The sequence below is a fragment of the Talpa europaea genome, assembly GCF_964194135.1.
Source record: "Talpa europaea genome assembly, chromosome: 7".
In the NCBI taxonomy this organism is placed as follows: Eukaryota; Metazoa; Chordata; class Mammalia; order Eulipotyphla; family Talpidae; genus Talpa; species Talpa europaea.
This window is the reverse complement of record NC_140074.1, coordinates 5,900,713-5,924,661: the sequence shown is the minus strand read 5'-3', so window position 1 is coordinate 5,924,661 and position 23,949 is coordinate 5,900,713. Positions and strand designations below refer to the sequence as shown.

General features: G+C 62.1%; 1 protein-coding gene across 3 annotated transcripts in view; it reads left to right on the top strand.

Moving 5' to 3' along the window:
- The window catches only part of LMX1B (LIM homeobox transcription factor 1 beta), a gene marked incomplete at both ends in the record, with an annotated part of 72,745 nt that extends 49,030 nt beyond the window's left edge, over nt 1-23,715 (top strand). Inside the window, 6 exons of one of the 3 annotated variants that reach the window (XM_084236120.1) lie at nt 18,620-18,852; nt 20,952-21,133; nt 21,292-21,369; nt 21,503-21,569; nt 23,104-23,247; nt 23,558-23,715. In XM_084236120.1, coding sequence (XP_084092246.1) covers nt 18,620-18,852; nt 20,952-21,133; nt 21,292-21,369; nt 21,503-21,569; nt 23,104-23,247; nt 23,558-23,715 — 862 coding nt within the window. Of the gene's footprint in view, nt 1-18,619; nt 18,853-20,951; nt 21,134-21,291; nt 21,370-21,502; nt 21,588-23,088; nt 23,269-23,557 lie in introns of all 3 variants that reach the window. The other 2 variants (XM_084236119.1, XM_084236118.1) reach the window with 2 other exon arrangements.
- Nucleotides 23,716-23,949: the final 234 nt, after the last annotated feature.

Sequence of the window (23,949 nt, the reverse complement as noted above, 5' to 3'; positions counted from 1 at the left end):
GAAATGGACATGGAGACTGTGGTGGGCCTGGGGTTGGCCAGCCAGGAGGCTCTTGGGGTAGCTCAAGGGCCAGGTGATGAAGGGGAGTTGGGGAGAGGGGCAGGGAGGAAGACCATGGCTTGCACAGGTGGAGGAGGCGGGAGGGCACTGCAGGGCGTTGGGGCAGAGTGTGGCAGGTGCACAGACCAGGCCAGAAGCAGCATGAAGCAGAGAGGGCCTTGGAGGGTGGGACCTCATGGGGCCCGAGATGGGCTCGGAGCCCTGCAGGGTCCTGAGGGCAGACATGGAGGTGCAGCACTGGGGGAAGATTGGGATTGGTGAGGAAAGGTGGCAGCTGCCAGCTGGGGCCCCCACCAGCCGGAGAGTGAGTTGCTCTCCTCTGCCTCAGCCTCTGCCCCCCACCCCCAGCGGTCCCCAGCCACCGCTTTCAAAATTAGCAAACCGTGCTAGATGTTTCCTGCTGAAAACTCAGGCTGTGCGTGGTGGGGGGGGGATACATGTGCATCCAGGTGTCTCTCTGGTCACCTGCAACCTGCACAGGCACCTGCAGGCCTGTGTCTTTGTTCTTGTGTGTCCGGCATCGTGTTCTCAAGAGTCGGTGCATCTCTGGGTCTCGCACTCCTCTGTGTGTGTCTGCAGGTGCCCGTGTGTTCCCCGTGTAAGTAGGGGGCATTCCAGTCACCTCAGGCCTGTGCAGCTGTGTCCATGTGTGCGTTCAGAGGTGTCCACATGTGTTATGGGCGTGTTCCTGCGTCTATGTACCAATGAGGCTGTGCAACGCTGGGCTGGATGTCAGCCATGCCTAGAGAAGGCTAAAACAAGGGTTCATAGGAACCCAAAGTGCCTCAGAGTAGGGCAGCACACTTCCCTGCCCCTGTCCCTAGGATGACCCCACACTCCTGTGCCAGGGGGCAGGACAGGGTCCACAGTGGCCAAGGCAGAGGTAGGGGAAGCAAGTGACAGGGTTGGAGCCTCCAGTGGAGGGTGAGGGCGGGTGTCCTGGGCAGGAAATCGATGATACCTGTGGACAGGACTGGCCCAATGGTCGAGGCCCCCAACCCTGCCCTGTACCCCGACCCGGCAGCTTTCCCAAAAACCTGGTACCAGGAAATCTCCCACATCTGAATTCCTGAAAGTATTTCTGGCCTGTGCCTCAATCCAAAACATGGCGAGCAGGACTGGACCCCCCAGAGCATTCTCCTGACCTGGATCTGGGTGCCACCCTTCAGAGAGGTGGACCCTGGCACGGCCCCAGCGGCCCCCGTGGCTGGACGTGTGCCCATGTGAGTGGAGGCGGGGGGTGTCCTGCAGCAGGAAACGCCTGTGGGTCTGTGCTCGCAGCCACCCGAGCAGTGGTATGCGCGCAGGAACGTGTGAACGTGCTCAGAGGTGGGCCCAGATACGGCTCGTGCACACGCTCCTGGCGGGCGGCGTGTCAGCGAGGACCGTGTGCACGTGGGTGCCGGCGGCCGTGTTTGTAGACACGGAACAGTAGGCTGGGCGCATGCAGATGCATCGGCAGGTGTGACGGTTCTGCCTGCACGTGTACAGGTCTGTGCACACACACGGGTCCCCAGGGTGCCAAAGTAGGACGATCCTGGGAACCCTTCCCTAAGCCACAACCGTATGAAGCGAAGAAGCAGTTACCATTCGTTTACGTGGAGATGTGTTGTGAATGCCCCCGGACGCCCCCAAATAACCTACCAGATCATACTAAAGAACACGTAAAACCTGGAGCCACACTCGCGTGTGAGAAAGCAGGATGCCGGGCTAAGCACGCCCGCGTCAGGCCGCTCCGGAGGGCGTCGGCGGAGGGGTGCTCGCTGCCTCCAGCATGGCTGCTGCAAAACCAGCGCCGACTGCGCTTTTTGCTTCTTACCTTTGGTCGTGAAAGTGAAAATCCTTGTTGGATTTCTTTCCGTGATGGAAAGCAAATACTAATGTAGATAGTTCATTAAAAATGTTGCGACACAAACTTCGAAAGAGCAGGGGAGCTCTGTGGTGCCGAGCGTCACGTGAGGCAGGCGTGCACACATGGATACGCAGGCCATCGGCGTGTGCAATGCAGGCATGCCCTCGTGTGCCTGGGGCGTGTGCATGGTGCAGCCCTGTGTGCCATGGCGAAGTCCTTTTCGCTGGCAGACTCCCGAGGGGTGGGCAGAGATGTCAGGGGGCTCGTACACTAACAGACCTGCTCCCTCTGGCCAGGCTAGCTTCTTCCATTGTGGCCGCTTGGAGGCGGGTGCAGAACAGCCAGACACCCGGCCAGGGCCTGCCTGGTGGCAGAGGGGGAGGACAGAGACACAGAGAATGAGGGCGCCGCCCCAGTTTTCCCGCAGCTTGGTACCCTGGGCACAGCCCCCATGCCCAGCTCGCCAGCACCACACATGGGATTCAGTCCCACCCCAGCAACCCTACTCTGCTCTGCCACCACCTCTGAGCCCTGAGTAGGGGAAGGGGACCCCGCTCGGAAGTCGGCCATAAATTTCTTGAGATGCTTTAATTTTTAAAAGCCCCACGTAGATGCTTTGCATTGTGAAAACCCACAAATATCGGCTAAATGAGGTGCGCCCGCGGAAGGCCTGGCTGGGCCCGCTGCCCTCCCCTCCCGGCAGCTGGGCCGGGCTCAGCTGGGCCCCTGGCCTGGCCAGTGGGGCCGAGGGGGCCCATCTTTGTTCCGAGCGGGGCTCAGACTGCAGAGTGGCTGGGTAAATAGTCGCCACAGTAATCGCAGGCTGATTCCAACTAATTAAATCCTGCGCCAAGAGCCCACTCCAGCCAGTATCCCGAGAGGCCACGAAAACACAGACACCCCAGACGGGGCTTTGCTCTAGGTCGGGGCTGCCTCTCTAATCCCGTATCTTTTGAAAGATAGGCGCGTCCCGGGATGAGGGGTCAGCGGGCCTGCCCTGCGCCGAGCGGTGGAATTTTTCAATAACCAGCAGCTGGGTCACCAGGCACACAAAGGCAGTGTAATATCCTGTGGGCTTACGGAGAGAACGGGGGCGCGCAGAGCCAGCCCGCTTCAGGCCCCCCACAGCCCCGGCCCCCAGCGGCCACAGAGAGGCCACTGGGCCAAGCCTGTGCTCCCCTCCCGCCAGGAGGGCAGCGCTCCGCCGAGGTGGGCAGCCGCCACCACCTCCTCCCCCCGAACCAGGCCTTCCGAGTAAATTCATCTTCCTTATTAAAAACCAGCCCTGATGCGCTCAGGCCCCAGCTGCCACCGCGCAGGACCTGCTGGGGGCAGGCTGCTGGGACCAGGTCCCTTCCCGGGGGCAGCCCCGGCCCGGGGTGACCGTCTTGAGCTGGAGGAGGGATGGGGTTCCGGTGGCCGGGAATTCCTGGCTCAGCACTGCCGACCTTGAGCAGGGCGCGCTTGGCCCTCTGTGAGCCGGGACCATCCGTCAGCGTGAGGTGACTAGGGGGACAGTGCCAGCGCCGGGCGCGACGTGCCGAGTGACCAGGACACATCTCCATTCCCCGCCACCCCCAGCCTCGGTGTCTCCCACCCTAGCGGGGTCAGAGGCCTCCCGGCAGGCTCACGCCCCGAGGGGTGCACACACCGGAGAGGACTGTCCTCCGCGGGGCCGCGCCGCACATGTGAGAGTGATTAGAAACTGCAAAGACCCGGTTGATTTTATTTTATTTTATTTTTTCCCAGAGAAACAATCGTTGCCCCCTCTCCTGAGTCTGGAATGCTTTACGCCCAGGGTCTGGGACCCCTCATTTAAATTGGCTGCGAAGGGACAGGCGCTGTGAGTCCCGGGAGGAGGTTGTTAGGGATAGAAAGCCGGGGCCCAGGAATTTACAATCCGTTACTTGAGAGGTGTCCTGCCTCCCCCCTCACCCCATCCAGACCTTCACTGGTCCAGCATGTGCCATAAAGATGTCGCATTGGGTGGGGGTGCTGAGGAGGGCCCAGGGCCTGGCCTCAGGGGGTGGCACACGGCCCGGGACCGACCCCGGCCGCCCCGTGTCCGCTGGGTGAGCCTCAGGGCCCGTCTGTGAAGCGGGACGTGGTCACGGGGCGTGCTGGGGTGGGGATTTGTTTTCATCTCGCCTCCCACCCCAGGAGCCGGAGGGGCCGGCTGCGATGAGGCGTCTTGCCCAGGCTGGCGTGGGAACGGCGCCTGCACTCGGGCTGGGCTCAGGGAGCCAGCGAGGGCCGCGGGGGCGCTTGGTGGGGTCACACAGCAACCTTCGCCCTTATTTGGGCTCCGACACGTCACTACTGTGGGGCTGCCTGTCTGAGCCTCCGTTTCCTGGTCTGACCTGGGGAGAGCAGTGCTCCCGCCCCACGCGTGTTCGGTGCCGTCAGGGCCAGGGCGGGTCCAGAGGGCACCTCCTAGGGAAGGGACACAGGGGACCTGCGGGATGAGAGGATCCACGCGGGGGGGAGCGGTGGCAGCTGGTACTCTCAGGGGAACGGAGGCCAGTCGCTGAGGGCAGTTCCGCAAGGCATTTGAGGGGTGCTGGACACTGACCGGGGTCAGGAGCCGTGAGGAGGCGGGCGTCCGGCAGGCACCGGCAGGCCCTGGCTTTGGGCTCTGGGAGCCCTGAACAATCCCCCGTGGGAGCCTCTCTGAGCAGATATTATCCCCACGAGGTGATTTGAGGTGCTGACTCCCCAGGCACCTCTGGGTTCCTGTTCCTCAGGCTCTCAGCCTCCACTGTTGGCAGAAAATGGGTATCGGGGAACCTCGTTGGCCAGCGCTGTGCTAGGGCCTCCTGGACAGAGAGGGCGCCTGGAAGTGGGCTGGTGCTGCTGGGAGCCTCACCTCTCCAGCCTCCTGGTGATGGCGGCTCAGCTGGGCCAATCAGCTGCCAAGTTCTGGAGCCACCCCCCCCCCCCGGGGCGCTTGGTGGGGTCACACACCTTCTCCCGTATTTGCTGACATGCTGCTGTGCAGCTGCCTGAGCACTGAGCAAGGACATTCCTTGTCTCAGAGAGGAGCCTTTGGGAACCTTCTCGCTAGCTGGGAGGAGGGCAGAGGCGCGGGAGTGGAGCACGCATCCCCTGGGGCAGTGGCTTGGAGAAGCCCCGGGAGTGTGTGAGGTTGGGGGAGGGGAGCAGAGTAAACAGCCACTGCCCTGTCCTCTCTGCCGCTGTGGCCAGGTACACAGGCCTGTTTGGACAGCTGCCTTGTCTGTCCGTCTGTTTGGGAGATGCTGGCTGATAGATGGGGGTGGGTGGACTGTTAACCCCTCACTGCCTGCAGAGCAGCAGCTTCCTTCTGTGGGGTGCAGGGAAGCCACAGGGTGGTCCTGGCCATCTCCCCACAGCCGCTCTCCAGGGGGACACTACTACCCATGAGTGCTGTCAGTTAGGGGGCTCCAGGGTGTGGACAGTCTGCTTCCCACCCCCACCGGAGAGCCAAGGGCAGAGAAGTGTCCCTTCCAGTGGCAACCAATGGCAGAATCTGGCCCCTCTGTCCAGACCCACCCACTCAACCCCACCCTTTGTCCTAGGGAGCTTCCTCTACTTTTATTAAAAAGCAGCTGCCAGACTCTCTCAGGGCTGCCCGGTCCTCACAAAACGCCAGCTCAGCCTGCAGTGGAGGAAGGAGGTTCAGAGTCACCAGCAGCAAGGTCCTCTGAGGTGTGAGCAGGCGAAGGTGTGAGCAGGACTCAGTTGTGGGGAGCTGGGCTCAGACCCCAGACCCAAGGAGGAGTCGATGTGCTGGCCGCCAGCGCACTGGGTCCCGATGCCCGGCGACTGCCAACCTCGTGGCCCCTGCCTGCCACCAGGCGTCCCCATCCTAGTCCAGCCCTTCCCGCCTGTCAGCTCTCTCTTGACAGGGTCCAGGGAGCCACCCCAAAGTCCTGCCCATTTCACGCCCTACGTGTCGCGTGTGGAACCCACTTCTTCCCACTCCTGCTCCCCCAGGGCCCCTTGCACCCCTCACCGGCAGGGCACCCCCAGTGATCCCCAGAGCTGGTCTCCCCAATCCTGCTCCATACTCCCCTTACCCTTGGTCCCCGCTCTGTAGCCAAAGCGATCTTTTTAAAATGTAAATCATTCAAGCCACTCCCCACTTAAAACGTTTCAATGACTTCCGGTCGCTCTTGAGATTAAGACAAAAATCCTTTAAATGGCTCACAAGGCCACCACCCGGGCACGGGTTAAATAAATTAGGGTGTGCGCTCACAATAGAGGATCTGGCAACCACACGTGAAGCCCTCTGTAGCTTTGCAGTGGAGGGGGGTGCAAAGAAAATGGTTTGTACAGCAAATTAGTGTTTGTGTTAAAAAAAAGATGAACAAAACCCCCCAACCAGTCTTCGTTTAAAACAGGGGTGGGGGGAGTGCAGCTGATGGACGGGATAATGGCTGTTGCCCCGCATGTGAGGGCACCTGGACCTCGGGTGGGGCCTCAAATGGAAGACTTTGGTTGCCTCTAGAGAGGGGCCCCGGGTAGCCTGGGATGGAGCAGAGGAGACAGCGGCCAGTGCCCATTTGTACTCTTGAGCATTACAGCCGGCAGTGCATTCCCTAATGACATTGCAGAATATCCAAAATCGAAAGTCGCTGGTCTGCGAGACCCTGCGCAGCTCGGGCAGCTCCAGCGCAGCCCGCCCCCGCCCCTCGCCCCCGCCCCGCCACACACCCTCCTCCTCTTTTATTTCTGTTTCATTTCTGGCCAACGCTGGTCCTGTCTCTGGATTCTCTGTCTCCTCTGCTTCCTGTCCTCACCTGGCTGATTCTCCCTCCTCTCTTGGTCTCAGCCTAAATCTCTGTCTTCAGAAAAGTAGCCAGGCTGAGCGCAAGGATTCTGCCTGCTCGGTTTGCTTGTCTGTCTTCTGGGCGCGGAGGTCTGTGTGAGCAGAACCCGCATCCTGTCTTCTTCACAGCTGTCCTTGGCGCCCAGCACTTGCCTGGCCCACAATAAGCCCCACATCTGTACTTGGAGAACGCGTGAACTAGCGGGGGGCGGGAGGACCTCGAGATTCAGAGGAGGGGGCTATTGCGGGAGGGTTCAGAAGGTGCCCTCTTGGGCCTTGTGCTCCAGAAGGATTTGCAGAGCGGGTTAGTACCCCAAGCAGAGGGCAGTGCAGACCGCAAAGCCCAGGCTGCTGGAGCGCTCTAGCAACCTGCTGCCAACCGCCCGTCCCACACCCAAGCTGTGTGTCTTGGACAAGTTACCGCCTCTCTCTGGGCCTCAGCTCCTTCCTCGCAAAAAAAGAGGCATTGACGGGGACCTCTCCCAGTGGCTAGGGGCGGAGTCCTGGAATTCCTCAGGGAAGGTGTGCAAACAGTTGGCGCTGGATAAATGCTCTGGGAACTGCTGCAGGCACAGGGAAAGGGTTAAAGCTGGGTGCTTTTTAATTGTCAAATGACTGCGGGCGATTAGCGCTGGCAGCTTCCTCAATAATCGCTCTTCTCTGTACCTGCTGGGAGCTTAATTAAAAAACAAAGAGGCTCAATTTAAAGGCCATTACTATGCTAATGCGGCCGGGCGGGCGGTGATTAAGCAGCTCCGGCGGACGGCGGGCGGCTGGGGTGGGGCGTGGGGCGATCAGTTACCCACTAAATGGGCGGGCTGTGGGGCCCACGAGCAGCCGGGAACAGTAGTGCCCCATCCCAGTGCCCGGCCCTGACCCCCCAAGCTCGCCCCTCGCCTGCCCCAAGTCGGCCGGATCCAAAGCGCTCGGACCCAGGAGGTGATGTCCTTGAACCTCTTCTTCCCTGAAGGTGACTGGCCGTTGGCAGCAAATAAACGCCCCCCACGCCTCTGAGTGCCTCCTCCTCCAGCCTCCCGACCCAGCTGATGCTTGCTCCTCACCTGCACGTCCTTCCCAGGTTAATCTCCCAGGTGCTCAGCTGGGGCTTGGGGACCACGGTCAGCCCACACACCGTGACCACAATGGTACAAGATCAGCCGGACACAGGCGGGGGGGGGGGGAATCTTGGACTCCCAGGTCCCTGGGGCATTTGCTTCATGTCCCCGCCACATTCTCAACTTGCAGAAAGGCAGGGTCCCCGCCAAACTGACCTCAGATGGGCTCTGGCGCACCGCGGTGTGTGGGAGGGGCACAGAAGAAGGGGGTGGTCCAGATCACCTGAGCCTGGGCCCGAGGCTTCAGTGGTTGGGCTAGCCAAGTCCGCGTTCTCTCTGGCTGCATTACGAGGAGCATAGGGCAGGAAATAAGGGAGGAGATGACTCTCCTCGCCTCTGGATGTCTGGGTTGCTAGGTGCCACTTGGTTAAATCAACTCAGATCAACTCAGTCTTGACCAGAGTGTGGAATAGTAATACTGGAGGGACCTGGGCAGGAGGTGGGGGGAGGTCCCCCCAGAGCGGGCTGTGGCAGGGGTGCAGCACGTGGGGCCCTGTCTTTGAGCCTCTGAAGGACGAGAAAGAGCCCACTGAGTCTCTGGCCACTTCCCTCCAACCTGTGACACCCATGAGGCTGCCGTGACGGCTGGTTCTGACCCTGAGCATGTTCTCACGGCCGCCTGGTAATGGGGGTGATCATAAACTTGGGTATTTTCTTGATAACATTGAAAACCACCCTACCTGAGCCCGAGGGAAAATTAACCTGGTAAATTACCCCGACAAAATGCAGGTGACAGCGGTGAAACTAGCCAGGGTAAAATGTGTCACTCGCTGCACATGCACGGGAGAGCCGGCTTTTGATAATCAACAAGATGTAACACCAGCACCAACCTGAGGAGAGAGCAACCCTTTATTGAAATTTTTTCATGGAAAATAATTTATCTCAATGAAAAGAATTTTCGTAAAATAAAAATGAAAATGGAAAAAGTTGTAAATTATTTAACTGCACTCGAAAGAAAATGGATCAAAAAATTAAATTGCTTTCATGGAGTTTGTTCCAGAAAACACTTGCTCAAAGGAAGCCGATCAGTGTTGTTATAACCCTGATTAAAGTGCTGCGGTCTGTGTTCAGGAAGTCCCAAATCCTTGGGGGCCAAAGGATGGGGCCAGATGTCCGCCCCAGCAGTGGTCAGGTTCTCCAGGGGCACCCTGGGTTTCTCCAGGGGAGACCACCTTTCCCCTGGAGGCCCTTGTTCCCCAGCTCACCAGGAGCTCTCTGAGGAGAGTGACTCTATGAGTCCCTGTCACCTCCCACAAGCTTGGTCCTGGGGGTGCTAGGAAAATACTTGCAGAACCCACCAATTCTTGTAGCTTCTGCTTTCATGACACAGGATTCGGCACAGAGCGAGTAGCTAAGTAGGTGTTGGATGGCTGGCTGGCTGGCTGGATGGATGGATGGATGGGAGGGTGCATGGATGTGGGTGTGGGTGGGTGGGTGTGGGATGGGTGGGTGGATACCCTGTGGGGGGTAGGTATAGGGCTGGATGGACGGGTAGCTGGATGAATAGAAGGGAAGGACAACCCTGATCTACCTCTTTCTAACAGCCAAGGCCTCCAGCCTGACCCTTCTCCATTCTCACCTGTGCGCCAACCTGCCTCACGCCCTGTCTAACCCTAAAACCCTGAAGGCTTCCATGTCCTTCATGCCCCTTATTTTTTTTTTAACCTCTGCCCCCCAGAATGGCCTCCTCTTTTCTGTGTGCCCTACTCAGAGCCCAGACTCTGGAACCAGACACACCCCTATTCCTGGTCTAACCCCTCGTGCTCTTGAAGCCTCCTTTTCCAGGAAGTTTTCTCTGACCCCCATCCCTGGCTGAGTTCACCCTCATCAGGTCCTGCCGCGGGTCCCCCAGTCCTTCCCGGACACAGGGCACCGGGCCTGGTCTATTCTGGCCACTCACGACCCTGGAGAGAAATTCAGAGGCCCCTACAGCGTGGGCTATCTTATCCTCCAGCTGTGTTGTCATCTCTGTGGCCTCAGAACCCAGCCCCAGAGCTCTGCGCTGAGGAGCCAGGCTCCCCAGCTGGTGGGCAGGAGAAGTTGGCCGAGGTGGGCGGTGCAGGAGCCCAGCAGCAGTGAGGCAGGGAGGAGCAGGAGCCCCCAGCCCCCGGCCCCCGCTTCCCACCAGCTAGACGCTGGCCGACAGGGCGGGGCTGGCTGGTAGGAAACGCTCAGTCTCAGTCCTAGTGACAGGGCCGCTGGGCTTGGCCAGCCACTCTCGACTCACTGAGCGTGGAGCAGGAGGCTGTGGGCTCAGAGGGAAGGGGGCTGGTGAGAGGGGAGCAGGAAGGCTCCCCCCGCGAGCCCGGCACGGTCATCGCTGGCCTAGTAACTGCTCCCTGAGTGTCCGCGGATTTGTGATTAATCATCGCGAGAATTAAATTCACCAGCGAAGGGGCAGGAGGAAGAGGTTTATGAAAAATACAGGCAAAGTCCTTGGTGGGGCTTGGAGCTCCTGCCTCTGACACCTCGGGCCTAGGGGCCCGGGCCGGAGGGCAGCGAGGGGCCTGTGGGGGGATGCTCGGAGGCCTCACCTTCTCCCTGCCCTGCACCCCTGTCTCTGCGATGTCACCAGGAGAGGTCTGGCCCAGAGGAGCCTCATTATCCCCAAATGGAGGAGAGACTCTGGGCCAGGGGCTGCCCCTCGCCCCTACACCCCCACGGATCAGAGCCCCAAAGATGAGAGATTAGTAATCAGGTATCAAGCCCTAGGAGGTGCAGGGAGAGGGGTTTGGGGGTTGGGGCTGGGTGTGTTTGCATGTGTGCATGTGTGCGTGCGTGTGTGTGCGTGCGCGCGTCTAGCCTGGCAACTCCCAAACAATCTCTGCAACCTGGGCCTGAACTCCAGCCGGGTAAATGCAGCTCCCCGGGGCAGGCGCACTTGGCTGCTGGAAGGCAGCTTGCACAGATGTGCCCCGAACTGCGCTCCCAAACCCCACCCTCACCCCTACCCCTTCCTTCCAGTTGCTCAGACCCCAAATCTTGGACTTCCCTATGCCTCCGCCCTTCCCCTCACATCCTCTCTGTCCCCAGCTTCAAAACACACCCCAGGTGGGACCACTTCTCAGCACCTCCCTCCCACCCTGCCTGAGCCGACAGCATCCTTGACCGAGTGATTGTGCTAACCTCCCAATGCCTCTCCTTGCTGCACCCCACCCACCCCACACAGCTGCCTGAGGAACCCCTAAAACATCAGTCACCCCCCTCAGCTCAAACCCCTCCCAGGGCTCTTGCCTCACAAGATGGGCCCCAAACCCCTCTCCCTGCACCTCCTAGCCTCCCCCACGCCTCACCTGCCCAGCCGCAGGGGTGTCCAGGCCAGCTCCCCTGCCCCCCTGCACCTCAGACCTCAGGGCCTTTGCACTTGCTGGGCCGCTGCCTGGAACCCCTTCCCCGCAGCCACAGCTGACTGTCCCCCAGCAGTTCCCACTGCCTCCCTGCCCCCTTCCCCACACCGTCACCCCGGCTTCCTGGCATCCGTGAGCTGCCTGTCCCCTAGCCCACTGAGTGGGAGGGGGGAGCAGACTGTGCCGGCGTCCTAGAGGCGCTCAATAAACGCGCCCCTGCCTGGCCCGGCTGGCCCCCGGATGGTAAGGGGGCGCCCAGCCGTGCCGTCCCTCCCTGCCCCTGGCCCATGACCTCCAGCCCCGCCAGGGGCTCCCGCCAGCGCCGCCGGATCAAAGGGCCGAGCAGCGGTGGCCGCACAGCTGGGGCTGCGCCCGCAGGAAGCGTCGGGCCGCCCTCGCGGCAGGCCGGGCCGGCGGGCGAGGTGCGCAGAGGCCTGCGAGGCCCGCGGGCCCGGCCGCCCGTCCGAGCCCGGCCACGCCGCGCATTCCAGCCGCGTGATTGACGCGCGCACCGGCCCCCGCCTGCGGCTCCTGCCGCCGCCCGCCCGGCCCGGCCCGCCGCGCCGCCGCATCAAAGCAGATGTTTGCAGCTGGTTTGAGTTGGAGCCCCATCAACAGGACTCTTTTTGTCTCAAAATAAAAAACAGCTACGCCCGGAATGATAAGGACGCGGCAGGCACGTGGGGGAGATGTCAAGGGGCCTGTCCGGGAGGGAGGCGGCCGGGCAGCTCCTCTGCCTGCTGCGGCCCCGTCAGCCCCTCCAAGTGACAGGCAGAGTTTCCACAGCAGCTGGACCCCCAAGAGTGTCCAGGGTCCTGTCCCCGTGGCTCCCGCGAGCTCCAGCGGGTGTCGGCGGGCATCACGGCGCAGAGCAGTGATGGCTTCAGCTGCTGCAGCAAGCGCCTACTGCGTCCAGCCTGTCTGGAGCGCTCTGCGGCCACCCCAGCCTGCCAGGAGGCTAAATGCTGTAGAAGGATGACCTGGCAGGTGGGGCTCATGGGGCAGGTGGGGCTCATGGTCCCCTTGTCAGGTGAGAAACAGTGAGTCTGTTTGCCCCCAGCTCAGACCCACTCCTTTTGCCTCCAGAATCAGGTTCTTAACTACATGCCACCTCTTCCAGGAAGTCCATGCTCTCTAGATTGACTCTCAGGCCTGTCTGTGCCTTTGAGGTATGGGGTTCTGTAAGACTGTCACCCTGGGCCCCATTGGGAACCAGGCATATTATGGGGTTTCCTTTGGGGCCTCTCAGGCCAAGTTCCAAGTTCTGGGAAACACTCCCTCATGGGGACCGTGGGGAGGTACCTAGAACAGCAGCCCATCGGTCCCCACTGGCAACCCCTCTCCCTTCACCCAGCAAACACCCACGGAAGCTAACTCTGAGCCAGGTTCACACAAGGGTCAAACTAAAGCTGGTCCCCCCATCCGGAGCTGGCCCCAGTGGTGTGAGCTTTGATGGGGTGTGCTGCACCAGCTGGCTGGCACAGACAGGCACCAGAGTCTGGGCCAGCCCCCATCACTTGCGTCGATTTAATACCAGCGTGACACCAGGGCTGTCCCTGCATCCTGGAGATAAGAGTGCATTTGGGGGTTTACTGCAGAACCCCCAGACCAACCAGTGGTATGTGTGGAACTTCATTGATAAGGAAATGAAAACACTGGACTCCAGGTTGTGGAGTTAGGAAGGGGACGAGGCAAGGACAAGCAGATGCTCTTATCTTGTTACCTGGTGTCATTCTTAGATCCCTAGAAGCAGAGTATTCAGTGTTCCCCGCCCTACCATTTCTCACAAGATTCTTCATTCATTCAACAAACACTGACCACCTCCTCAATGCCAGGGTGTGGTGAATGAGACCTAGTTTCTGAAACGTAGGTCAGTGAGAGCTTCAGAGACACAAACATCTGGCTCTGTGGACATCAGGGAAGGCTCCACAGAGGAGGTGACACTTGCGTTAGGTCTTGAGGGATGAGGAAGAGTTCAACAAGAAACAAATGAAATGAGGAGAGAAGACAGGCATTGGAGGCAGATGGAAGTTTCGGTGCTCGGCATGCAGGGAGTAATGGGAAGCTACTCCTGGTGCCAGGGAGCAGTGGGAAGCCTGGCAGCTGGAGGAGAGCCCCTGAGGTCAGGTGTAACGGGGGTACAGTGGGAAGTCGAGTGCCTCGAGCAGCTATTTGGGCTTATCGTGAAATGACTGGGCATTCTAGGACCGAGGTGCGACGGGGGCTCTATAAGCTGCAGTGCAGCAGCGGGAGTGGCGCGCAGTGAGGAGGAGTTGAGCAGGTGCTGGACGCTCAGAGAGGTGAAGACCGTGATCGTGATCACACCCGAGCCCGTCCCAGGTGCCCAGCCTTCATCGCCTCTGGACAGATCAGCACGCCAGGGCTGAGAGGGGGCGCTTGTGTGAGGTTCAGGGCAAGGAGGTGACAGCCGGGGTTCCCGGCGCGCGCTGCGTGGACTCCAAGGCCTGGGCATGGAGACCCAGGAAGAGAAACGAGCCCCCCCACCCCCCGCCCCCCGCCCCCGGATGTTAGGCAACCAATTTTACTGGCGGCAAAAGCAGTCACACTGCGTGTCGTCCGTGGTTTAAGAAAAATGAATCCATCGGACTTGGAATCCACGTTCAGATGCTCCAGAAAAAAAAAAAGTGTTTTTTCAGAGTTTTGTTTATTAGCTTTATGAGTTTAATAAAGTGAACATTAAGCAAATAAACCAATAAAAACTCAGAGGAGATGGAGCTGTGTTCTCAGAACCGGGGACTCTTCGCGGGACGGCGGTTCTGAGAAATGACTTTCTCACTCTGACATCACAGACGGGGCGAGGGCTGGGGCGGGAGACGGGTTCGGTTCGGTTTAAGAGAAACCCAAGCACTGGCTGAGCCATACGCCCCCGCCGCTGGGCTTCTGCTGAGTAACCAGAACTCGGGGTGAACAGGACCCCTCCCGGGGTACCTGGAGCCTGGAGTCCGCACAGACTCAGGCCTGGCTCTCAGCTGATGGCGGGACTGATGGTGAGCCAGGAGGCCGGCTGCCCGGAGCAGGACGTGCGCGTGGGGATGCTGCCGTGGGGCCTTACCCTGCCCTCTGCACCTTGGGGTGCTCTTCTGTAAAGGAGGGGTGGAAACAGCACCTTCCTTTTAGGGCTCTGTGAGGACTGAATACGGTGAAGCAAGCGGGTGGTGACTTAGTGTCGCCAGTGCTCAGTAACGTTGATGGAGGGAGTTGAACCCGGGCGCTCTGTGCGCCTCGGGCCCGGCGGTGGGGCTGCAAGCCCGCGGCAGGGCTGCTCCAGGTACCACGGACACCTCAGAGGTGATGGGCAGAGGCAAGCTGGCACAGGTGGCACAGAGAAGGAGCCATGCTGCTGGCTTCCCTGTATAGGGGCCAGGGCTTCCACATGCTTCCACCTCCCAACGCCCCTGCAGGTGGGAGCCATCTTTACGGATGAAGAAAATGGGGCCAAAAGAGATTAAATGTCTTGACTGGCATCACACAACAGAGAGTGACGGAGCCAGGCTGGCGCTGCAGTGCCCCACCCTGCACTCTCTTTCCAGGGGAGGACAGAACTCCCGCCAGACTGGACTGGGCCAGGGATTGACTTGCATGGCCTCATAGACGGAACCAAACTGTATTGGTTGGTCCAATATTCATTCAACAAACATCGTTGCTCAGCTTAGTGGGAGGGGTGGGGACTGGTGCTCAGCACTGGGGATACCGAGGTGACCATGGTAAAGGGCCCCGGGAAGGTGGGCCTGGAAAGAGGAATAAGGGTCCAAGACAAGGGCTACGTGGGGGGAGGGGTGTGAGGCTGGGAACTCACAGAGAAGGGGCATCAGTCAAAGACTGGAGAGGGGAAGAGGTAGGCGGGCAGGGAAGCCCACGCTAAATCCTCTGACATGAGCAGGTGTTCCAGGGCAGGGTGTTGGGAGGGGGTGGTGTTCTGGGCAGTAGGGGCAGCAGGAGGCAAGGTTGGGGGCGCGGGGGTGCAGGTTGTCAGGGAGCCCGTGAGCCCACAATGTGGTCCCAAAGCTGCCCTCTGCATTTGGAGCTATGGGTCAGGGGGAGAGAGGGGATGGGGTCTGGCATCCAGAGGGCCAGGTGGCCAGAGGGAAAGTCACTGGCAGCTTCTTCTGGCCTGGAGCTCTGGAACCTCCCTGCAGCCTCCCACCCCCACCCCCGGGCCCCCAGGGCCAGCTCAGCCCGAGGGTGGGAAGCAGAAGCACAGCGCGCCGTCCCAGCTTACAGATGGGCAAACCGAGACCCAGATTTGTGTGAGGTCGCAGCCGCTGAGGCGAGCTAGTGATGGGGACCCGGTCTCCACATCCACTGCCTCCAGCGCTGTCCCGGCCTTTCTGGCTCCGCAGCCGCTGGGGAGGGGGAGAGGGGCGGCAGGTGGCCAGGAGCCTTGCGGCCTGGGCAGCTCTGCCTCTCTGGGCAGCATTGTGGAGAGGCCTGCCCCTGCTCTGTAGAGCCACCGCCTGCAGGCCCCCCTCTGGGGTCTCTGCTTGACGCTGACGCTCGCCATTCTTCAGCTGAGACCCGGGCGCTGCTGCCGGCCCATTGCACAGACAAGCAAGCAGGGGTGCGGAGCCAGCCTGCTCGCCAGCCAGCCCGGGGACCGGGCAGCCAACCTGAGCCTCTCTCATTCCCTTGGCGGGGCCTGCTCCTCCGTGGCTGCTCCAGCCCCTCCATGTTGGGAGGGATGGAGGGAGAGAGCGGGGGCCCACCGAGAGGAGGGGACCCCTCCCACGCATGCCGTTAGTAGCTCTCACCCCAGCACGTAGACAAAGGCAGCCCCATAATTGGGAGCGAGTATTTCATGCATCCCCCCCTGATGTTTTATTGGGTGGAGAGATGCTTGGAGACCAAACGGATGGCACATTCCGTTTATAAAGTGCGCTCTGCTTGTTTTATTTCCCGAGTTTTTGCAATCTAGATAACAGATGAGGCCCCGAGTGGCTGGCGCTGCCTCTGTAATGGCGGCACCGAGCCTTTGGAGAAGTATTAATAATAGATTGTGTTGATGAGTTTGGAGAAAGTAGCAATCGACCCCCTGCTGCCAAGGCATTAGCACGGCTGTTCCGCAGCAGCCTGCACCAGTGGCTGTGTCTGCAAATGCAGGTCACCCGCCCCACGCCCCTCCCCCAGCCTAGCGGGCCCTCTGGGAGCCGCCCACGGGGTGCTGCCCTGGCCAGGGAGCCTGGTCCCGCCATCTTGGCACAGAGACGTGGTCAGCATCTGTCCGTCCAGACTGTCGACCTTATTAGGTCCCCGGGTGAGGATGTGGACATGGGGCGGAGCAGAGGGGTGCAGAGCAGGGCATCCTCTGTGTCTCGAGTAGCATGTTCTGCACACCTGGGCTCCTTCCCCAGCCCTTGGTGGAGCTGGACAGCCAGCTGGACTCCTAGGGTCTGTGTCTAAGGTGGCTCTGGACAGTTGTGCAGGTGCCCTGAACAAGGCCGGAGGGTCTAATAGGAGCCAGACTCAAGCTCATGTCCACCTAGGGTCGTCAGCTCGCCCCAAGCCTTCACTCACCCGCTTCTTGAACACTCACTGAGGCCTCCTTGGGGATCAGATGGAGCCAGGTCCTGCCTGTGAAGCCCTGAGCAGTTGGGAGCTGACGGGTCATGGCTGTCTCTCCAATGTGATCCTCGCTCACTGAGGGACATGCTGGGTATGGCTGAATCCTGACAGCTGCCTTGAAGCAAGTCCTGTTGGCATTCCCATTTTATAGCAGAGGGAACTGAGGCCAGTTGAATGCAAAGGAGGCCACCTCCCTCAGATGGGGGCATCGAGGACGTCTTCCCAGAGGAGGTGGCGGTGAAGTGGGGCATTGCAGGATGAGTAGGAGCCTGCTGGGTAGCACAAAGGTGGGTCACAGGCATTGCTGGGGATGTCCCTGGTCTCAGTGCCCTGGCCGGTGCCCAGGCAGCAAGCAGAGCCAGGATTGGCCCTGTCCACCTCGCCCCACCGGCTCACCGTGGGCGGTGCTGATGGCAGCCCCGGGAAGGGAGGCAGACCGAGTGCCTTGCATTTATGGCCGTTTCTGTTCCAGAACCGATTAGTAGAGAATTGCAGCTGTAATCTGCGCCTGTGATGGCGGGCCATAAAGAGGGATGGGATGTGCGCGGCGCTCCCAAGGTGGCGCCCGCAGACGTGGCCCGGGGACGCGGGGAATGAAAAATGGTTTTAATTCCCTCCCAGCAGCAATAATTTGATTCTTCATAAATTTTTCCATCAAAGTGTTGTTGAAGCTGAGTTCCCACAGAGATGGGCACGTGATGGGGTTGGAGGGCCAGGAGGAGCGGTCAGTAGGGGCGGGCGGGGGTGGGGGCGCACACTCAGCCCCTCTTGCACCCCCTGGCCCGAGGCGGGAGACCCCCACCCGGCATCATCCCCAGAGATGAACGATGACCCACTTCGCCAGGGAGGGCCCCAGCAGGTCCCTCCACGGCCAGAGGCGGCGCCATCTTTACAGCCGTGTGACCCTCCGCCCGAGTCTCCGCCCTCGGGCCTCAGTTCCCGTCTCTCTAAAATGGGGAGAATATTCATTTCTGCGTCAGGCTGTGGCCAGGATTCGCTGTGTTTCTGCACACGAAGTCCTCAGGCAGCGCTGCGTGCACGGGGCTGGGTAGCCTGTCGTGGCGGAGATGCTGGCTGCGGAAAGGGACAGTAGGTGTGAGCCGGCCAAGCCAAGGGGCAGGAAACGAAGCTGCCACGCGCCTGGTGTGATGGGGGCGCTGGGGAAACTACAGGTTGTTCTGGGGAACGCAGCCTCGGGGACCAGAGCGGGTGAGAGAGGAGGCAGGATCCTAAGGCTCCTCGAGCGCCAGACTCAGAAACTCGGGTGTTCTCCTGAGGGCACTAGGGAGCCACGGAAGGGTGTGGAGGAAGGAAGCAGCATGACCAGACACGTATTTTAGAAAGATCCTGCTGGTTCTCTTCCTGGAGGGTGAGTTGGAGGGACTAGGAGCTCAGGAGAGGGAACAGAGAAGCCACTCGGGCAAAAGGAGGGGCCGAGTCTGGGTGATGGGTTGGGCAGAATTGGGGATTGTTTGGATGTAGGTAGGGGTGAGGGTGGGCGGGGCCTTACCTGGCAGCTGCCTGCCCTTCTGGTGGCCAAGGGCAACCCTGCTCTCAGGGAGGGTTGAGGCGGCCCCTGCGCTCTGCCCTCTAGTGGCCACTGTGTCCCTGAGCGGGAAGGGCTCGGAGCTGACACCCAGGAGTGGGCACCTCCGGGCAGGATGCCCAGTGCCCACCTTGCAGCTGCCAGAAAAGGGCTGCGGGCCTTCCCACTGCCTGGCTCTGTGCCCGGGGAGGAACTCGCCCACTTGGGCTGGACTGTCAGAGCGGGGGTTGGGGAGAGAGGCACTCAGTGGGCGTGGGCCTCTGGGAGCGACCCCCGAGCCCAGCCCACTGCTGCTCTGTGCACCCGCAGGCTCTTCGCAGCCAAGTGCAGCGGCTGCATGGAGAAGATCGCCCCCACCGAGTTTGTGATGCGGGCGCTGGAGTGCGTGTACCACCTGGGCTGCTTCTGCTGCTGCGTGTGTGAGCGGCAGCTCCGCAAGGGCGACGAGTTTGTGCTCAAGGAGGGCCAGCTGCTGTGCAAGGGCGACTACGAGAAGGAGAAGGACCTGCTCAGCTCCGTGAGCCCCGACGAGTCTGACTCCGGTGAGCCCTGGCGGGAGCTGGGACAACGGGCGAGGGGGGGCCTGGCCCGCTCCTGACCCCGGGGCCTGAGTCACAGACAGCGACCTGCCTGCATCCGTGTGGCTCCCCCACGTGCTCACGAGCATAGAGACATGATGTACGTGCACCCCCAGGCACACGGCTGCACCTGCAGATTCCATCACCGGGCGCATGCACACGTGTACACAAATACGTGCACGCGGTCACAAACACACACACACATACAATGCACCTGTGGACCCCAGGCCCAGGGTTGCATGCACACGGACACTCGTGCTTTCATGCCCGTGCCGCCGCCGTCCCCACGGGGGGCGCACACACTCAAATGCACATACACGTGCATACACAACCCAGCACACGTGCCCTGAGCGCCTGCACGTGTTGACTCACATGTACTGTGGTTTGCACACATGTGTTTTGTGTGCATACACGCGCATACATACCCTGCCCTCTCTCTTCCTTGCTGTGGCCGCACCACACACCATGGGGTCTCCTCCGGCTGCACTTGCGGGTGCTGGGGTCTGAGAGGCAGGGAGCTGACATGGCCTCTGGCCATCGGGCCGGCAGCCCCAGCCTCAGCAGGGGCAGCATCCTCCCTGATGCTGTTTCTGGCTGGCGTGGGGCCGGGGACCTCTGGGTGGAGGGAGAGTCTGCACCTTCTCTTCTGCTCTGGCCCCCAAAAGGACAGTGCCAAAAATTTGGAGCTTTGCTCTGGCCCCCAAAAGCTTGGCGCCTTCCTGGAAGAAGGGCAAGGCCAGGACGGTGGGCTGCTGTCCCTGGGGGTGGCGGGTAGGGCTGGAACAGGGAGAGGAGAGGAGATGCCCTGGTGTCCCGGCTCTTTGGGGTAACCGGGGCCCCCTGTGAGAGGGCTTTGTCCATGCCAGGGCCCTGGGTGGAGGTGGTGAGCTCCCCGTCCATCTGCCCCTCTGTCCATCCCTGAGCGGGGCCCGGCCTGTGGAGTCTGTGAGGCAGAGGCTGGTGTGAGCCCCTGGCCCTCTTACACCAGGCCGGGGGACGGACACTCGGAGGGAGGAGACTGGCCCCTTCTCAGGGGCTCATGCTCGCGGGAAGATGGGCTTGGAGAAAGGAGACCAGTCAAGAGGAGAGGGCAGCAGGATCATGTGGGGGCGGGGGCAGGCTCTGCTGTCCATCTGGGGCCAGTGTCTCCCAGACCCACAGCTCTGGGGCATGGCCATGGCCATGTGTCCATGGTAAGTGTGAGTGTGTTCTGGAGCGTGTGCTTCTGCATGCATGTGGTTGTGCCTGCCCCTCTGCCTCCCGTGTGCCTGTGTGGAGGTATGTTTGCATGCGTGCGTGTGTGTGTGGCCTTTGTGAGTCCACGCGCCAACTCAAGTGTGTGTACCGGTGGGTGTTTGTGCACGTGTGCATTCCACAGTGATGCATACGATTGTGTGCAAACATCTGGAGTCTATGTCTCTGCCTGTCGAGCGCCAGTCCCTGGAAGCTGCAGAGAAGGATCCTTGGGATCTCCTCTCGGGCCCCAGGGCTGGGCCACGGTAGTGGAGTAGTTTCCGGAGGGCTGGCCCGCGGACTGCTGTCTGTGGGGTGCTGGCCGCCAGCAGGACAGGGAGGGCCCAGACAGGTGGGCCAAGGGAAGCTCAGAGATGCTGCATCTCGGTGCAGGGTCCTGTCACCCAGTGAACAAGCAGCTCTCCCGTGTGTGTGTGTCCGTGCGCCTGTGCACACCCTGTGTATCCACGCGCACTGCCATGGCGTGTGCCTGTGGGCTGCAGCGTCTGTCCCTGGCCGCGGGCCTCTGGCTCTGCCCTCCTGCACGTGTGCGCGTCCGAGCGTCTGTGCCCGCGTGGCTGGGCCCCCGCCTGCACAGTCAGCAGAGCAGGCCCGCGGCCTCGACCCCGATGAGGGCCCACTCTGAGCAAGGGAGGACGGTGCCGAGGCAGCAGTGGGAGACGAGGGCGCAGACAAGGCAGGGCCTGGGGGCTGGGGGCACTGGGGAGCCATGGCAGGTGTTGGCAGGAAGGGCTGGGGGCCTCTCAGGCAGCAGATTGACTAAGGGAACAAGGCCGGGACCCCCTGACGGCCGGTTGTGTCCCCCACAGTAAAAAGCGAGGACGAGGACGGGGACATGAAGCCCGCCAAGGGGCAGGGCAGCCAGAGCAAGGGCAGCGGGGACGACGGGAAGGACCCCAGGAGGCCCAAGCGACCCCGGACCATCCTCACCACGCAGCAGCGAAGAGCCTTCAAGGCCTCCTTCGAGGTCTCCTCCAAGCCCTGCCGGAAGGTGAGGGGCAGCTGGGGCAGGGCGCGGGGCGGGTGCCCCACACCCGGCGACATGGTGGACACCATCCCTACACCTCCCCATACATCCTGCAGTCCCCCCAACCCACCTCCCCCTGCTGCTGCCCCCCGGGGCCTGACCCTCTCCCTCTCTTGGGGCAGGTCCGGGAGACGCTGGCGGCGGAGACGGGCCTCAGCGTGCGTGTGGTCCAGGTCTGGTTTCAGAACCAAAGAGCAAAGGTGAGCCCCCCCAACCACGGGCAGGAATGGGGCGCCGGGGCGGGCAGAAGCAGGGCCCTGAGTGGGTGAGGCGGGGGGGGGCAGGAGGGGGGCGGGCAGGGGGTGGGGCTGGTACGAAGCGTGTCTCCCACAGATGAAGAAGCTGGCGAGGCGGCACCAGCAGCAGCAGGAGCAGCAGAACTCGCAGCGGCTGGGCCAAGGTGAGCGGGGCGGGGCTGGCTCGAGGGCGGGGTGCCCGGCTCGGGGCTCGGCTCCAGACTCCCAAGACGCTCAAGGCTCTCAGCGCTCCGGGGGGAGCTGCCGTCCTGTAGGTCCCCCGAACCCACCACCCACGGGATCCGCATGGAGGCGTGGGGCCCCGAGCTCAGGGGGGGCAGAGTCAGAGCCACCACTGTCTGCTCAGCCCTGGGGCGCCAGGCACCCCTGGACAGCGCCGTCTGGATTCTCAGGGCTCCCCGCGGAGGGGCTTTGTCATTTCCCGTTTCATAGATGGGGAGACGGAGGCGCAGTAGGATGCAGGGATTCGTTAGCCTGAGCTTGGGGTTCCCAAGCTTGTACACCACACACCCCGCTGCCTGGTGGAGCTCAGCAGAGAGCTCCAGGGAAGTCCAGAGAGTGGGCAGGGAGTGGGGTCCAGCCCGCTGCTGGCTGTGTGGGGACAGGGACCAGGCGCCCCACTCTGGCACTGGCAGCCAAGGCCGCGGCCTCAGAGCCCAGTTCTTCCTCTCTTGCCCCCGCTCCCCAACAACACGGCCTCTGGTCCGCAGCCACTGCCTGGGGTCTCCCAGCGGCTCAGGTTCTGTGGGCCTGGGGTCCCAGCTGCCGCCGGGGGCGGCTCCCGAGGACAGTCACAGACCTCGCGCTCCAGGCTCTGCCCTTGTGGCCACACGCACGCTACTCCCCAGCTCCCGCCCCACCTGGCCCCAGCAGCTGGCACTCCTGCTGGCCCGGTGCCCACACAGGCAACCCAGAGTCCCCTGGGACCTGCCTGTCCTCCGGGCTGCAGCTGCTCGATTGCCTTGTCGGGCAGCGGCTCCTCGTCCCCGCCCCTCTCCGAAGCCTCCCCACAGCCACCTTAGCAGGGCCCCCAGCATCCCGTCATGCCCCCCACACCCCACCTCGATCTCTGCCCTCCTGGCCTTCCCCCATGGTCCCTATCCAGATAAGAGCCTCCTGGCTTCCTGCAGCCTCAGGGGGCCCCCCAGCTCCAGCCCCATGGGCTGGGCACCCTGCCCCACCGGGCAGTCCCTCCACCTGCCTTGCCTGCCTTTCAGCCTGGTGGCCTGGCCCAGCTGGCCCAGCTGAACCTTTACTGGGCCTTTAAGTTCCACAGGGTGGGGGCCCCCTCTGGGCCTTTCCTGGGCCTCTTTGACCTGGGTTGGGACCCTCCTTTGATGCTCCCAGGTCTGGGGTGCTCACTGCACTCAGGGGTGCAGACACCCCTACTTAGGAGTCTTCTCCCCAGGGTCCTGAGCCCTGCCAGCAGGCCAGGGAGGAGGGAAGGGGGAGGTGGGCTCTGTCCCTGAGCTGGTCCTGGAAGAGGAGCTGGAGTGCGTGCTGGGGATGGGCCCAGGGCCAGGAGGGCCGGCTGCCTGGGCCCAGTGGTCCTGTGGGCCCTGAAAGGCAGTGGACACCCGCAGTGGGGGCCTGGAGGATCACGTGGGAGGTCAGTGGGGTGCCTGGGAGGCTGGGGACAGGGCGAGCAGACCTCGGTGACAGGTGCCGTGTCCCCAGAGGTCCTGTCAAGCCGCATGGAGGGCATGATGGCCTCCTACACACCGCTGGCCCCGCCGCAGCAGCAGATCGTGGCCATGGAGCAGAGCCCCTATGGCAGCAGCGACCCCTTCCAGCAGGGCCTCACGCCACCCCAAATGCCAGGTGACCACATGAACCCCTATGGTAAGCTGCCCCACCCCCTGCCTGCCCCGGCACCACCCCTGCCCCTGCCTGGCCTGGCAGATCTGCGCCTGGCAGACCTGACAGCCACCTGCGCCCCAGGGTCCAGGCAGGCCCGGCCCACACTGCCCACCTGCCTCTTCCTGATGGGAAGGGGCCCTGGAGCCCAGACCCTCAGCTCCCAGCCCCTCTGGCCAGGCGGTCCTCCTGCCCCCGCTCGCCTCTGGCCACCAGCCTGCAGGGCCAGCGGAGCCCCAGCCCACACCACTCCTGACGGCCCCTCTGCCCCCAGGGAACGACTCCATCTTCCACGACATCGACAGCGATACCTCCTTAACCAGCCTCAGCGACTGCTTCCTCGGCTCCTCAGACGTGGGCTCCCTGCAGGCCCGCGTGGGGAACCCCATCGACCGGCTCTACTCCATGCAGAGTTCCTACTTCGCCTCCTGAGAACCAGCCGGCCGCACGGACGCTTGGGCAGGGGTCCAGGGTGGGACTGCGGCCTCGCCACCCCGGCCCCGCCACAGACTACAGACAGCCATACGGTGCCCTCCCCTCGGCCAGCCGGGCCTGGCTGCAGTGCCCGTGGGCACCACCGTACCGGCAGATGGACGCAGCCTGGGCAGGGGCTGTGTCCTGCTCACAGAGACCGCGACACCCCAGGGCCCCGGGGCTCTCGGACAG